Below are 16623 nucleotides of genomic sequence, written 5' to 3' on the forward strand. Positions count from 1 at the left end.
TTTTATGTTAAATTTTAATATTTTTTAAGGAAACATATAATTTATTGTTATAGTAAAACAAAAACAAAACAGTTGTAAGGATCTCTATTAAATTTTAACTTAATATTGAATTATTTGACTTATTTGACACTTTACAGCACATCCAATAGAAAACGTTCATTTACATTGACAACCAAACTGGCCAATAGCAACGAGCCGTACAACACGGAGAGCAAATGGTAAGGCCGGCTACGCTTTAGTGGGCGGAGTTTAGATCCACAATGGCCGCCGCCAGCAGAAGCAACCGTTCCAGCAGCGACAGCAAATCACCGATCAGCTTCATTTCCAGAGGGACGAGAATGCCTTGTAAATTACATTTATACTTAGTTCTTTTTATTTTTACTGCAAGACAATGTTTTGCCGATGATGACCACGAAATGGAAGAGTTCCTGAAGCGGGAGTTTTCCCTTTCTAAGCCCTACCAAGGTACCTCATCCGTTGTAGTGTTACAGTCAGTAGTGGCAGGGGCAGGGTGAGGGGAACAGACAGATGTTTCCAGAATAATGCATTTAGCGTTTAAACCTCATCTTTGCCCGAACTATGCTTCTATCATCATGAATTAGTTTGTTAATTATTGTCATGATTTTTACATACATCATGTCGTCTGACATTTAGCTTGTATAATACTACTGATTTTATCATTTAAAACCATTACTTGTGCTTCGGTCAGCTTTATGTTTTTAGAGCTGCTTTTACCTCAGCCTCAGGGAGCTTCATTGTGCTGTGTCAGCCTTTTGTGTTATGATAATAATAACCTTGTCATCTGTGCTCTCAGGTGTGGGTTCCTCTGGCTCCTCCCACTGGGAGCTGATGGGGGATGCCATGGTAACCACCGAGCAGGTGCGCCTCACACCTGACATGCAGAGCAGGCAGGGGGCAGTATGGAGCCGCATTGTGAGTAGACCCACTTACTTTTATCTATACTCCATCATAAGCATGTTTGTAATAAGGGGTCATCATTCACTGCGTATGACTGTGGTTGACAGAACAAGTCACATTTCTTATATATCTGAACTAAAGTGCTTATAATTGACCAATGAGGCCATAAACAAATCAGCAGTTTACCTTTAAGCTTTGATCCTAGTGGACTAAATACTACCATGAAGTTAATTTTTTTGTTGTGTGGTTTTTCTTGTCAACCTAACACAACTAGTAATTTCAGCAAAACATATAGTGATACAGCAAATCCTATTCAAAGTGACATTGGATTGTAAATGTAGAAACACCAAAATATGTTATTATGTTTATATTTCACTGACTTGTCTGTTTCTAGCCTTGCCATCTTAAGGACTGGGAGATGCAGGTGCACTTCAGGATTCATGGGCAAGGAAAGAAGAACCTAAACGGTGACGGGCTGGCCATTTGGTACACAAAGGAACGCATGCAGAAAGGTAGGACATAATGTAAACCAAGAAAAAGCAATTTCTTTATGTTACCGAGACTAATTTAACCCTTTATAGGTCCTGTGTTTGGAAATAGGGACAACTTCACTGGCTTAGGGGTTTTTGTGGACACGTATCCCAACGAGGAAAAACACATAGAGGTATGCTGCTGTAGTTCTGCTTAGATCATAAAGGGGTGAATAGACAAGTGTAATTGCAGATTTGTATAAAGGGGCTGTAATTGTGTTCTTTTGTGCAACCATTTGGAGACAGGCACAGAAGAAAAGATACACTCCTCGCACACAGGTAACCCCGTTTTGTAGCATGTGGCCCCAACCCCTGGTCTTACCTTTTCATCCAGCCCTTAAGCATGGTTACCTGAACGTGTGTGGTATCTTTAAAACAAGCCTGTGTGTTTTTGTCCCTGCATGGTCGCTGTGTGTTTGCTGTTATATTCAGAGCGCAAGCATTAAAAAACTGATATAAAACTATGCCAAAAAAATGTTGGTTTTAATCAAGTCAATATAATACATAATATATCCAATAATATCAGATATTATCTTTTTGAATAGTGCCAGCTTGTGTACAATGCAAACTGTCGCTACATTCATTGTTATTAACGACTAAAGTCATGTAATGTTTTAACTAGAACCCTATTGAGTTTGCATGGCTTTGTGGATTGTGAGCTCCTGTAAAAATATGTCTCTGTGTCTTTCAGCACTGAAACTGCTATAGGACTGTGGAACTAAAGCTGTTATAGGACTAATAAGCTCTCTCCTTTTCTCCCCCCACATCCATACACTAGAGGATCTTCCCGTTTGTTCTGGCCATGGTTGGCAATGGCAGCATCAGCTACGACCATGAGCGGGACGGTCGGCCCACAGAGCTAGGCGGCTGTAATGCCATGGTGCGAAACCTCAAACATGACACGTTTCTCTTCATTCGATACATCCGCCGCAGGCTCACGGTGAGAGACACACAGACTGTCTCCAGTCTTCTACATGTTATGACAGGTCTTAGCATACAATTCTTCATGTCCTCAACCTGCTATTAGGATACACTGTGTGGGTTAAGGTTTATGTATAATTTCACACGACTGGGACGCAGAAAGAGCAGTACTTTGGCAAAAAGAATGAAGTTGAATTAATGAATGAAGTTATGAATGAATTTAAAGAAGATCCAGAATTTTTTGTAAATCCTCTGAGGAACAGAACTGATTGGACCCTTTGAAAGTTACCTGATTTCTTCCACTTCCAGGTGATGATAGATATTGACGGGCAGCATGAGTGGCGGGACTGCCTGGACATTCCTGGGGTGCGACTGCCTCAAGGCTATTATTTCGGAGCTACAGCAATCACTGGAGATCTTTCTGGTAAACATACTACCCTGTCTCAAATAGTGTCTTTATGTCAGCATATGATCTCTCACTCTTTTTTAACGCTAATGTATGCCTTTTCCTTTTCCTCCCTGTTGTGGTGTACACAACACCACTCCAATTCAAGTGCAAAACAAAAATCTGGAATTACATGTAATCATAATTTCTATATTTTATTTATAGATAATCATGATATAGTTTCTCTGAAACTTTACCAACTGACTTTGTTGTGGAACAAAAAGGAAGACGAAGAGGAAATAACCATACCGAGTGTAGACAACATGGAGCTACTCCGAGGTAAGACACATACACATGCATCCAGTCTCCAACGGTCAGACAATGTTGTTGTTCATCATCGTTCTTTTTTCCCTTTTCTCTCCCTTCAGTGGTTCAGAGTCAAGAGGGGATGAGCGGAATAGCTATTTTCTTCACTGTGCTCTTCTCCATGCTGGGTTGCATCTTCCTCATCGTCATTGGTCTGGTGGTCTACAGCCACTGGAATGAGAGCCGACGCAAGCGCTTCTATTGAGGATGCATAACAACGCAGATGGTGAATTACTACTGTGGTCTATAAACTAAACTGCACTGAGATGAAAGTAAGATAATGCCATCGGCCGGTGGAGAGAGGTACTGTAGGTCGCTCAATCATGAGGACAACATTGCTGGACAACTTTGCCATTGGTATTGCGAACCATTATGAGGATTTCATTTTTCACATTGTCCTCAGCCCCCACACCTGATACACACCAACTTGGCCTTACCATATCCACCTCTGTACCTTCACATAGCAGATGTGCAGTATTTTACAAAACTTCTTAAATGCAGCTAATTTTACTTTTTATTATGTTTGCTGCCTTTTACAAATGCAATGTTTTCTAGAATGTCTAATTTTCAGTTATGTGGCTTTATGAAATATAAATAGGAGTGTCTGATGAGTGATATTCTGCTTGAGATTATTAACGGACCAGCGTGTACGATTTAAAATATGTTCTATTAACATAACTGGAATATAGCTTTCATAGCTGGCTCACAAGATTCTCCATGTTTGAAAACAATCTTACCACTAGAGGTCACTAAATGATATGATAACACTGGTCCTTTCCTCAACAAATTACAGTACAAAGCCATAATAACATTGTAAAAACAATAATATAACAAATATATAGTATAGTATAGTCTGCCGTAGTATGCATGACATGTTTTGAGTTTTGAGTTTTGAGTTTTAATTTTGTGACTGCTCTTCTTAGTTTACACAATGTCCAACCCTAGTATGTGTTGATGTGATGCCATTTGAAAGACAACTGACCTCTGCCTCATCGGTGCATGTACTGATGGCAATGGTTTGTTTCAGGAAAACAAACCATTGTTTTTTATTGACACTGTCAGAGCAATAGATATTTATAGTTGACATTTGCATGTCAGAGATGGACCTTTGCACTGCAGGGAGAGCTGAGAGAAATTATCACTACAGTAGTTTATTTTCTCTGTCACTAACTTTTTTTCCTAAAACATTGTTTTGTTTTTGTTCCTAATGTTATATGTAATAACATGGCTGTATTTTCCCAATGAATGTTTTATATAGGCAGTCAACCAAACAAATATACTGTTTGGCTTCAGGCTGCCTCTTTACAAATCTAGGCGTTGCAGCTGTTGTTGACTCAGTTTTACCTCTTATGTAATAATTTTTTGTTTGTGTTTATTGTGCAATTTGTGAGGATTTCCTCATTTCCTGCTGCCACTTTGACACTAACCTTATTTATGCTATATTTTCTGATCCCTTTGTTTTGTTTGGAAATTGTGTGCCTCATGTACCCATCCATTTATAAACTATTTATAACTATTAACCTTTTTTGTAACAGTTTTTTTTGTCTTTTGTCCATTACTGCTTTGATCCTTTAATTAAGACCTATGCTGACACTGCATTGTGTAACATACTTACAAATGTCTAACTGAAACATCTAAATTAACTGAAGAATTTACCTTTTTTTTTAAAAAAAAAATGATCATGATCAGATGTGGCATGGACAACAATAGGCTGTGTGTTGGCTAATGTTTGGATGACATTCATCAATAATTTAGACAGTGCCTGAGGTGCCCCCCCCCCCTTACACAGCTGTGTGATGATTCCCCCGATCAATACCTTAGCACTGTCGCATGCTTGCATGCGGCACCACTTTCTCTCAAGTCTTCCAGGTTCACTCCACAAAAACAAAACACCAAAGATCAGATGAGTGCCAATGTTTGTTTTATTAAAAAAATAAAATACAAATGATGACCCAATGAGTACACAGCAGACTTCTAACTATAACCAAAGCATTTTATCTTGTCAGTCAGTGCTTGATTTTTTTTTTCTTTACACGTTCCTTGTTTTGGCTTGTTTTAAGTTATTAGGTCTGATGCCTGCTTCCCTCTTAAAACTATAATGTTTCTTATTTTGGCAAAAAAAAAAGTCCACATAACTCAATCTGTTTGGTGTTTTAATGGTTGAAGAAAAAAAGTACAGTCCACAGAGTTGATAGAGACTTATCACACTGATGATGGGGATACTATGGACACACCATCAGCCCAATATGTGCTGGTGTGACTTAAGCTGACTGTGTTCCACGTTGAGGTCTCTCATGTGTATAATATATAAAACTGATGGTTGTGTTTTGTTAACTGAGGTTTTAAAGGCAACGGTTAAATATTCTGTCTGACAATTGGTAAATATGGAAAAAAAAGAAACTAAATACAATGGATTAATGGACAAACATGAGGGATGGAAAGTGGTAAATAGACCAAAAAACTTTTTTTCCTTCATACACAACTTAATAATGTGGTTTATCCATAAAACTCAGGAGTAGAAAGTGTTAGTGGTTGAAGGAGGCAGACAGAAAAAAGCCAAGTAGAAGGGAAAAATCAATATATAAACTAAAATGGCTTTTTAACTTAAGCCCCTAATGTTCAGACACTGAAGCATACATACTCCAACCATATCATTGTAATAGCATTACAAGTATTTTTCTTAAACAAATACATATACACAGGCCAACAAAAGTAGATTACAGTACAGTGCAGTGCCACAAGTACTGAGAGTTATATTGCTTGTACTGTTACCCACAGACAAATGACAGAGAAAGTGAGACAAGGGTCGCAGCATATAACAGTAGGTTAATGTATTTGCATAGCATAGTTGAGAGTACAGAGATGCGTGAGGCAGGGATATTTCACACAACAACGGCGGATACAATAATCAAGAAATAACTGCTTTGGCTTTATGAGACACAGGGGTCAAAAATGTGTCGATTAAAAATTCTAGTACTACTTGTTAAAGATAACCCTGAGAGTGTGAAACCAAAACAGACAATCACCATGACAACTGCAAACACACACAAAGTGGTAAAATAACAGTGAGGACCCGTGTAGCATGGAGACGGCAAGGACTTTGGTAGATTATTCTGTCAACACTCCTGCATAGGTGGCTGTGGACTTTTGTTGCTAAGGGTCGGCATGTGGCGTGTGTGCAGCTGAGACCAAACAAACAGCTACAGTTCAAGTTACGAAGACACAGCACAGCAGAGGGTGTTTGTCATGGTCCGAGAAGAGCCAACAGAGCAAAGCACAAAACTCCTGTCACAAACACACATGCAGCTAGTTACACAATGTTATAAGAATTGTTTTAAACGGGCACACATGTAGGAAGACCGGGGTGATTACTCTGCATCACGCACCTCTGTTGAGGTTGACAAAACAAGAAGGCAAAGTTAAAGCCTATAAAACAAACATACATTGTCATATACAATCAGCCATTAGATAAATATAAGCCCCACCACAACAGTAAGAGACATCTCAATCCAAACAAGACCATGAACACATTACACACTTTCTGACCATGTTCAGACAGTAGATCTCGGCAACTGTGGCTTAAAAATGAACAGCGCGCAACAAGATGAGTCACTCAATGAAATGGATGGATGGATGTCTGTCAACAATCTATGACTGATATAGCCCTTACTCTCAGTAAACATGTGAAAACCAGGGAGGCATAGCAGTTGTTTGGCAATGGGAAACCTATGGACCTCCACTTCCCTCATGCACAAAAGACCCCCCTCCACCCTCCAATCATTCCCCACATACCAAACCCCTAATATTTTTCTACATACAAATAAGCAAAGATGCACCTCAGCAAAAAGGTTACAGAGCAATCTCTTGTTGGAGTTCCTTTAGGTCCTCCAAACACAAAATTAAGAAGAGTCACAACAAAGCCATAGAAAACAAAAATGAAAATATATATTTTTTTACTCATGCTTTTGAGTCAGTCATTTTCACAAAATAACTGCAACCAGATCCATGGAATAAAACAGAATGAGCACAAACTCCACAATCTCGTCTTCACAAATTCCATCAGAGCCACAACTAACTACACACACAGTATTTTAAATTCAAACACAACCACCCCTCGGTTACAAAAGTCAATGCAAGTGAAACTGTACAGAATATGTGAGACATTTCAAATCTTGCGGCATGTTTACACACCACATCCTTTTCTCACAAAGTGAGCGCGCATTCTCGGAAACAAGCCAAGACGCTATTTTCTATTGATGCAAAATCACTCCTCAGCCTTAAAGCAACCATGCTTGGAATAACACAAACTTTATCATTCAAAGGAAATCTAGCACAAAACCATGTGACTACATCTACTCACATAAGGCAGTATCAAGACATTTGCGCTCTAGAAATGCAGCAAGGCAGCTTGAGGTGTGTTGTCGAAAAAAAAATGTAATTTATTACTTCTGCTAATGGGTGTGCAGTCAAGCTCACAGTGTAACTGCTCTGAGGAAAAGGTCAATGTCATGTTAGTATGGCTTCATGTTTAAGCATATGCTCAACTACTACTAAAGGACTGCAAAACTTTCATTGCAGCTGCAAAACTATATAGCAGCATGTTTGGTTAGGCCTGTTCAATGAACATAAAAAAGTTATGTCTATGCCTTAGGCAGTTTTGTTGTGTTTCATGTTAGGTGCGAAGGCTTTCTTGTATTTATTATTTTCACTTTAGCCATGATGGTATGGTATGAAAAACCATAACCACAACCAAGCTGTAGCTATCTACAGAACAATGTCAGGTTAAAGGCAAAGCATGATTCAATGAGCCTGACTTCAATCATTACTGAAACAAACGGACATTCAAGAAAGCCAAATAAATTTAGCAAGCTTGACCTGTCAGTATTTACTTAGCTTGGCATTTATAATGAACAGTAATAAAAATCTGATCAAGAGCAGTACTGTGTGAGAGCATGTGCTTATGTGAAGCGGAAATGACTGACCTGAGTCTTTACACTGTGCCTATTTTGACACAAAATCTCAAAACCAACAAATTTAGAGTGGTTGATCATAAACTAACTTATCAGTTATTTTTCATCTTGCAAAAAGAAAATAAAAAATTTGAGTGATATACCTATCTCACAACAGCCCCATTAGATTGCTATGTTCAGAACAGTATACTGGGCAAAAAACACACAATGCTGAAGAGCATGCAGCTAATCACAATAGATTCTGCAGCTGTGCCAACACTAAATAGACTGTAGAGCAGAGCTTGCATGCGTCTCAGCTGCCAATGGAAAATACCACCACAAATCCCTCATGCTGCCGAGAGCTACAAGGGCCACATAGAGCCAAAGAAGCACCAACTAACTGACTACCAGCACGGCAAAGTGGCGTAACATGGCTCAAACAACGGAACTACATCCAGACAGATAAACACTCTTAGTTTATCTCAACATCTGGGCATAGAGTTGGGTAGCCCATTCTCATTGTGACAATCTAATGAGCATAGCAACGGCTCAAAAGTAACTAAGTAACTCAAATATAAACACAGATAACCATGCCTCATGCAAAATTAAATTGCTACACACAACCTTCACCACTGCACCTCACCACTAGTACACAATCTAGGAGATGACACCTGTGGCATTTACTGAAGCACAGCTGGTTATAAACTGAAAAAAGCAACATCTTCAAATATATTAAAATCCAAACTGAGATAGATTCATTCAGATTATCGTAAATGAAATGCGGTAACAACAAGCCACCACAAGGCTTTTTTTATTGATTAACAAATTAGGTGGCGTAGAGCACTTGGTTATTACTATGAATTCTATGCAGTCTGGAGTGGGGAGATCTCATGCAGACAATCAATAAATCATTAAACGCCCCTTACATCATGCTAATTGGTGGCCACACAGCTGTGTGAGACCACAGTATGGATATCAAGTACAGGAGAAAAGAGCCCAGAAGGGGTTGGCATGACATTTAAAACCCCACGCAAACACTCACACACACACTATTTTCTATCCCTCCCCTCTGCTGTGTGTGAGTGTGTACTCACATCCACTTGTGTCCCACAGTCTTCACACCAGAGGACAGCAGACGCTGGTTGCCATGACCTCAGAGCTGACATCACTATGCAGCTGTGCCCTAGATATCACAGCACTTGCACAGTCTTACACACACACAAGCAGCTTAGAGAAAAACTAAATGTGGTCTCTTGTCAATTCAGTTTTAAAGAGGTTCATATTTGACTGTTTAGACAGAGTGGGAAAAGGGGTGAAATGCTGTTGACCGTGAGGCTCCTGACTGGCCATCCCACCAGAGGTAAAATGTCGAATGAAAGGACAGCCCAAAATGTTTGGTTTAGGAGAGACAAAAACAAAAGCATGACAGCGATCAGAGCAAGGAGGGGAAATTACAGTTAAGGTTACAACCATTTTCTGTCTTCTTACTACCCAATGATGTTCTCAGACTTAATACTAACAAAAAAACATACCAAATTAAGCAACACCCCATGTTTGCTGGTTCCACCACTGAGAGAAGCAAAGCTAAAAAAAATGTCCACACACTATTTTCCTAATCAGGAGCCACTAAAGTTTAGTTATCATCATCATCTTTATGACATGCCCATGTGTTAAAAGAGTGGATTAAAACACAGACAGTCACAGTGTTGATGATGATGGCTATCACCCTGTGCGAGGCAGGAAGCTGCACTGCTTAGTTGGTTAGGTACACTATGGATCACACCAAATGATCTCCCATGCTGGTGCTGGCGGTCTGGCTCGGCAGCTCCGAGGTACGCTCCTTCTGTCTGAAGGCCTGCTGCTGGTGACCAGAACAGCAGTCACTACCGGCAACGTTGCACAGGCGGTGATCCTCGTCGCTTTCCTCCTCAAGCCCTGAGCCCTCGTCTATATCCAGCTGGCAAACACACACCTCAATCCCTGAGTCGCCGGTCACGTGCCGACGTCTGGTGATGAGCTCCTCATCTTCATCTTCCGCCACCGCTGCAACTGCCAACAAAGCCTCTCCATTCTCATCTGCTAGACACTGTGCTTGGACTGGGTCATTTTGCAACACTTCTTCCTGTTCAGATGATGAGCCTGAAGCCTGACTGTCTGCCCCTTGATCTGCTTCAGACAGGGGTTGTGGCACAGAGGCAGCATCTGGCTGGCTCACTTGTGGGGTGGGTGCTGGATGAGACTCCGGAGGGTTTTCAGAATATGGAGGAGGTGGTGTTGGGGGATGGCCTACGACTTCTTCATAGTCAGGAAGCTTGCAGTCATTCCAAAACCCTAAAATTTGACAAATACATGAAACTTAAGCTAAACATCCACCGTCATTATTTGCTGCTTCACCATCTTCTACTTCACTGAACAGATTTGCTTTGTCACATGAAAAGCAATTTTACCATTTTAATTTAGGCTCTGGAGAATCTTGCTAAATGTATTCTGCAACCTACTTTCATTTTATCTACCAAACAATGCAAATTTTATGAACAAAGCATAATTTCCCAGATAACCCCAAGAACACAACTACAATATTGTTAACAACAATTAAGCTGCCAAAGCTTCAGTGAGACATTTCCTGTTACATAGTCACCCACTCGACTATAGGCTTGTTTCCATATTTTGATCAAAGCCTAATTTTCATATACCACAAACTCAAATCTAACTTCTCTGAGAGCATTCATTGAGATCCAGAGCAGTGGCACGATACGTAAATGTTGGTCCTGCAAACCATCACCATGTGTTTTGTTAGTCAATTTCTTCAGAAATACATGATTACAATGTTTCCCATGGTATCTGGAGGAAAGAGCAACAAGACTAAATCTTGCCAGGGTCTATGTGTGAGTCACTGTCTAAGCATGTGGACAGTTAGAGTTGTGTTCACATTCTTGACATTAAATCAAGCATGTTCACTGTGGGCTTCAGATCCCAACAAGTGTGTCCAACTCCTGTTTGTGATATTAGTGGACATGATCTCACATTTCAGCCAAAATGACCACTGACATTATGGCGGCATCTCTGCTCTCTGCTGTCACTCTGACCATTGCCTGAGTGTGCAATACACACTCATGAGTATTACAAGATCCGGATAATGATCTGTATATGTTTTTTTAAGGTTATGAGATTCTCAGGCAGCTACTTCATACAGGAGAGAACATTAAATACCTTGTGGGTCTGAAAGCCTCAAGATCGGCAGAGGGGTAAATTACTATTGTACTGAATTAGGGGAAAAAAACAAGAATCCTGCAGAAGGTGCTAGTAAAGAGATTATCTGTGTTTTATCCCTGTTTGTAAGCCCGAATAAGTATTCAGCATACAGACATCAATCTGAGATATGAGGTTTCAAGAATCGCATAACTTGCATTTAATGCAACAAGATAAAAAAAACATGATCTAGGAAGCTAAAAGACTAAAATCAAGACTATGTCAAGCATTAAAATTAAAACTGTTATATCCTGAGAGACAACTCACTTAAATTGAGAGGTGGAGGGGAAACAAATGAGCTGGAGGCTCCTTGGTAGGCCATGAGGCTGATCTCACGTTGACGCTGCTCCTGCTGCAGACGCATTTTGACCCTCCGGTGTCGGTAGGCACAGCAGCAACTTAGCATGATGATCAATGTCCATACCAACCAAAACCCTATGAGATGAGAGAGACCTGATATCATTTTGTCATCTTACCTATAGGTAATAGATCTAACCAATCAGTTCTCAGCCCGACTTTAAATAACTCCAGTTGAACAGCAAATTGAACCTGATATCACAAGATCAAGATCACACAAGTCACTAAATTTATCATCACTCTTTATTCACCTTTTACTTCACCTTACTTTATCAGTGCTAAGGTCATTTTAGTTTTGAGAACTGTACAGCAATTAACTGTATTTAAATTGTGAAAAGGAAACAAAACCAAAACCTATCAAAGTCTCAAAATGAAAGACTCAAATGCACAAACTAAAACCAATAGGTAGGTATAGAAACATACAGTGGGTTACATATCTGAACAAGAGAAAATGAAAAACAAAACTGTACTTACACCACAGTTCATAGTAGTAAGTGCAGCACTCTGTCTCGCCACAGCAGTACCCCATCTCACAGCGGTACTGTTCATTATTTACCCCAAAACAGAACTCTTTCCCCTTAAATACACACAAGAGGTACATAAAGTGAGTGCTTGAGTCAATATTCAATCACACAAGTAAACAAGAAAATGAATGGCAAACTCTTGATAGACTGACCTACATATGGGATCTATTTGACCTCTCTCATTATCACTTAAGTGTCACTGACAGTGTTTGCACACATGTCTGTGCCCATTTTCTATCATCTGTATTTGTAAGAGTAAAAATACAATCAGATTGTATCTTAGATACCTACGTCTGCACGATTAACGCACGTTTCCAAAGACCATACAGTACCAGGAAATGAAATTAGCAAGGAGCTGGGTGTGTTGCTATAATAAAATAATGCAGATATTCAACTAGTAACAAAAAACACCGTATTCGCTAAGTATTTGGCTATGGTAAATATACATATGGTATTAAGACCAAGACTGCCGATATTTTTATTTTACCCAAAATTGTGTATCCACACTGACGCTTTATATCTGTATTCACTTATTTTTGAAAAATAAAATAAAACAGCGAATCAGCCTGTAAAGCTAATGGAGGTAACCGGGTAAACTGGGGCTGTCTGCCAAGCTAATATCCACAACTCAGAATAATCACGTCCATTTGCCGGGTACCAGTTAGCAACAACGGCTATCGTTAATCTTTAAAATGTAAAAACCGAGGTAATAAAACACATCGATGTAGCTTTTCCACTAACAACCTAAACATGATAATAAATAAACTGTCGAAATATAAAGTGAAACTTTATCTAACGGACATCATCCTCGGTCAGCGGTTAACCGTGCCCAGTTTCTTTTTGTGGAGGAGACAAAAAGGATCGACAGAAGGCCTCCACACAGCCCAGGAGCCGCGGTGTCGCCAGGAAGCGCCCGCCGACCCCGAGAGCTCTAGCGCCGGCTTACCTGCACCAGACACGTCCCGGTACAAAGAAGCCCTACAATGGATCCCAGTGCTTTCTGCGGCATCTTTCTGGGTTGTCAGCCGGCAGTACGACGGAAATCATATAGCAGTTGGTCAAATCGACGACTTGTTGAGGTGACAGCAGATAGCTGCAGCTAGAAAGGGTTGAGCCAGTCGCACTCAGACATGTTTTTGTTGTTCTTTGACTGAGAAACACTACTCGTACAAATATGAAACAGAGACGGTGACCGACCTGCAGAGGTCGCTGTGCGTGCCTGAGGACGAGACACATGATTTCACACAATGTAGGTTCAAATCCAATGCCAGAGATAACTACTCAAAAACCTCACAATGTTGTTTTAAACTTATATTGTTTCATAATTGATCCAAAAAAAACATGAATAATATGACTCGCCCTGAGCTGCATGTATCAACTTAATTTAGTGACATTTTGTGCAAGATTTTTCAGACCTTCCGGTGTCTACTACCATAATAACCAAAAGTGTGCATTTTTCGGTTAAAGAACGGGGTTATAATAGTTTTTTATGCTGGATTAAAATCTTTAATTCTTTACAAATTTAAAACTTTTTATACTTCCGTGTTTCTCGGTCTCTCCTCAAGAGACGCCCAGCTGTAAGGTTGTTTGTGTTGACGTCACAGTTTCCACGGCAACAACACCTGACAGCTGCCGTCCCAAGAAGCATAGTCAAGAAAGATGTTAATCCACTCAGCCTAGAGGAAGGGCCACAAAACCACCTAAAGGAAAACATGGTGAGTTATCACACACAGCCGCAGCAGCTTTTTAAATAGAACACAGGATGAATCATGTATATTTGTACTGTCAGAGTTATTTGATGCTACTTCCAAAACCGTTAGCCACAGCTGGCTTACACAGGAGAACTGTGTTGCTAGGGTGGACATAGCCTACTAATTTAGCTTGAGACAGCTGTGCTGCCATAATTACATCACCCACAGTTTATTACTGAGGCCACGTTTTATTTTATTACTTATGACACAGCTATTTCTACATTTAAATATATTGGTGACATCCAGTGTGGCAAGTGTTGGTCTATCTATGTGTTATTTGTGTGTTTTTCAGAACAGAAGCGACAAAGTGCTTTATAGCGGTAAATAAGGCAAATTATATGAGAAAACAAAATGCAAAACATTGGTCATTTTAACACATGAGCCAAAGCCTTCCTTGCCACCCTTTGTAAACAGGTCATTCACTGTGCAGACACCTAATATTAGCTGGCCACCGAGAGCTTTTGGTCAGGTACAGTTATAGGTCAGTGGAAGTAGCCAGCAGCTAAGTCCTTACACTCTATCTGATTCTAGCTGTGGGCTGATTATTTAACACACTGGCCGCATAACGGCTGATACAGCTTAGGTCAGGATGACAGGGAGAAAATTCCTGTGTTATGCCACCTGACTGTCCTATTAGGGTAATCACCTCTAACGTGTCCTCTGATCCACCTGCAGGGCCTGTTGTCCATTCTTAGAAGACTGAAGCAGTCTCCAGAGCAGGAGGTGCGCTTATTGCTTTTAGGATTGGACAATGCTGGAAAGACCACTCTGCTGAAACAGCTGGCAGCCGAAGATATCAGCCACATAACCCCCACACAAGTACAAATTCATGCACACTCACTGTGGAAAACTCATCTTTACAAAGTGTATGTGTGTTAAGCCTCAGTTCACCTGCTGCAAACATTAACATCTATTATCTTTAAACAGGGATTTAATATAAAGAGTGTGCAGTCTTCAGGCTTCAAGCTGAATGTTTGGGACATTGGAGGTCAGCGTAAGATCCGTCCTTACTGGAGGAATTATTTTGAGAACACAGATGTGGTGGTGGGTTCATTTTGGTGTTTCTACACTTTTTTTTGATTTGATCAATTAGTTTATCTCTGTGAATCTGTTGTTTGCAGATCTATGTGATTGACAGCTCAGACAGGAAAAGGTTTGAAGAAACAAGTCAGGTGAGAAGCACTGTGTACATTTTGAGGATCTCCCTGTAGTAGCAGCCTATAACTGCAATGTTGCTCACAGATGATAACTGAAGATGTTTCTGATGCTTTTGGCTGCAGTTCAAGCCAGAAGCCATTATAAATAATCAGTGTTTCTCATTATCTGCTCCTCCAGGAGTTAGCTGAACTGCTGGAGGAGGAAAAGCTTGCTGCCGTGCCACTACTTATCTTTGCCAACAAGCAGGACCTGATGACGGCCATGCCGGCGTCTGATCTGGCAGAGAGTCTCAGTCTGCACACTATCCGGGATCGCATGTGGCAGGTGCAGGCATGCTCAGCAGTCACCGCAGAGGGAGTGCAGGTAAATACAATCTCTTGGCAAGTACAGTTTTCCTGCACTGTGGTCTAACCAGAAGCAGTGGCTCTCTCACACATACCATTTATAGGGCTGCACAGATTATAGGTCAGATGTTCAGTATGTTATCTTTCTAAAGTGATTTGATATAGAAGTTAGGTGCAAAAAATGAAAACAATTTTAGTTTGATTTACCTTTCACTTTCCTTAATGTACCATTCAAGCTTTTGTCTTGTTTTTTTCAGGATGGTATGACCTGGGTTTGCAGAAATATAACATTTCGGAAGAAATAACTCAGGAACCAGGGAAAAGCTCTTTGCACTTTACACTTGACTTATCCAGTCATATTTATGTCCAACTCAAGGAGACATCAGATTGCTTTTGTGATATTTTACTTCAGTTTTGTCAATCTGTCTTCACTTGGCCATACAAAAACAAGTACGCACTTGTCAACATACTTGTATAATAATATACCTTGTGATGTATATAATGTATATAGGCTGTTTTACTATTTATGCACACATTTGTTTTTGTAATGTTGCAGTTGTAATATGTGTATGTTGACACTGAACAAACACTCAGTATTTTCTGATGGATTTATAACTGAAAGGCATCGGAGGCCTGCAAGTCTGTCTTTTCACAGCTAGAGGGCGATGTTGCGCCAGTTTCCTATACCAGAGCCCCAGTTTGCTAATTATATCCTCAACTTCCATCATGGATAAAGCATCCTGTGTTATGTTTGATTGTACACTGCACTTTATTATGTATTATATTTTTGTATACATTGTCAAAGAGATTTAAAATCTTTTTTTTTTAGCTGCTGCTGCTCCTTCACACTTTAATCTGTCACACTCTATGCAGTGTGTTCATCTCAGGTGCAAGGAAAAAAAAATCTATACCGAGAACAAACTGACCATAAAACATGAACACCTGCATATGCACGCAGCAAACAGATGCAATAAAGCACACAGAAACACCTTGGCCATTCAATTACTCAACTTCTCACCTTGTTCACCATGATTTACCACAAGGCAATTGCATTTTCTGTCTATTTTTCTATTTTGTCTTTTGCTGCACATTTGCCACAAAACCCTCTAATCTGAACTGGATGAGTGCTCCACTGTGGTCCTATAGGGCATTTACATACAAACCTTTTCCA

The 16623-nt window shown here is 40.1% G+C and overlaps 3 protein-coding genes across 4 annotated transcripts; 2 read left to right on the forward strand and 1 right to left on the reverse strand.

The window, feature by feature from the left end:
* The first annotated feature begins 260 nt into the window (after window positions 1–260).
* On the forward strand, window positions 261–4701 carry lman2la (lectin, mannose-binding 2-like a). 2 transcript variants are annotated; one of them, XM_028417335.1, is made up of 9 exons: window positions 261–465; window positions 815–933; window positions 1313–1430; window positions 1500–1582; window positions 1695–1727; window positions 2227–2388; window positions 2679–2793; window positions 2980–3093; window positions 3183–4701. In XM_028417335.1, exons 1-9 carry the CDS (start codon window positions 261–263, stop codon window positions 3323–3325), a joined length of 1092 nt encoding a protein of 363 aa, XP_028273136.1. In that variant the 3' UTR covers window positions 3326–4701. The 2 variants fall into 2 exon arrangements, with proteins under 2 accessions (XP_028273136.1, XP_028273137.1); XM_028417336.1 differs by lacking the exon at window positions 1695–1727 and having other exon boundaries at window positions 264–465.
* Window positions 4702–5019: 318 nt separating this feature from the next.
* wbp1 (WW domain binding protein 1) lies at window positions 5020–13396 on the reverse strand. Its single transcript, XM_028417337.1, has 4 exons — window positions 13146–13396; window positions 12150–12252; window positions 11586–11753; window positions 5020–10400 (listed from the first exon to the last, which is right to left on the reverse strand). The coding sequence occupies exons 1-4, from the start codon at window positions 13206–13208 to the stop codon at window positions 9847–9849; spliced, it is 888 nt and encodes a 295-aa protein (XP_028273138.1). The 5' UTR covers window positions 13209–13396; the 3' UTR covers window positions 5020–9846.
* A 22-nt stretch (window positions 13397–13418) lies between these two features.
* On the forward strand, window positions 13419–15757 carry LOC114443386 (ADP-ribosylation factor-like protein 3). Its single transcript, XM_028417338.1, has 7 exons — window positions 13419–13448; window positions 13804–13914; window positions 14626–14769; window positions 14878–14994; window positions 15072–15122; window positions 15286–15471; window positions 15710–15757. The coding sequence occupies exons 1-7, from the start codon at window positions 13434–13436 to the stop codon at window positions 15755–15757; spliced, it is 672 nt and encodes a 223-aa protein (XP_028273139.1). The 5' UTR covers window positions 13419–13433.
* Window positions 15758–16623: the final 866 nt, after the last annotated feature.

Source organism: Parambassis ranga, chromosome 12 (assembly GCF_900634625.1).
Source record: "Parambassis ranga chromosome 12, fParRan2.1, whole genome shotgun sequence".
Lineage (NCBI taxonomy): Eukaryota > Metazoa > Chordata > Actinopteri > Ambassidae > Parambassis > Parambassis ranga.

Excerpts from the sequence above, each read along its gene's own strand:
- lman2la (XM_028417335.1), top strand. The coding sequence starts at position 261 with ATGGCCGCCGCCAGCAGAAGCAACCGTTCCAGCAGCGACAGCAAATCA. Across the intron at positions 1,431-1,499 it reads AAAGGAACGCATGCAGAAAG|GTCCTGTGTTTGGAAATAGG; the intron begins GTAGGACATAAT and ends AACCCTTTATAG. Across the intron at positions 2,389-2,678 it reads ACATCCGCCGCAGGCTCACG|GTGATGATAGATATTGACGG; the intron begins GTGAGAGACACA and ends TTCCACTTCCAG.
- wbp1 (XM_028417337.1), bottom strand. The coding sequence starts at position 13,208 with ATGCCGCAGAAAGCACTGGGATCCATTGTAGGGCTTCTTTGTACCGGG. Across the intron at positions 11,754-12,149 it reads TTACTACTATGAACTGTGGT|GGTTTTGGTTGGTATGGACA; the intron begins GTAAGTACAGTT and ends CTCATCTCATAG. Across the intron at positions 10,401-11,585 it reads CCCTCCACCTCTCAATTTAA|GGTTTTGGAATGACTGCAAG; the intron begins GTGAGTTGTCTC and ends GTCAAATTTTAG.
- LOC114443386 (XM_028417338.1), top strand. Across the intron at positions 13,915-14,625 it reads ACCACCTAAAGGAAAACATG|GGCCTGTTGTCCATTCTTAG; the intron begins GTGAGTTATCAC and ends ATCCACCTGCAG. Across the intron at positions 14,770-14,877 it reads GCCACATAACCCCCACACAA|GGATTTAATATAAAGAGTGT; the intron begins GTACAAATTCAT and ends ATCTTTAAACAG.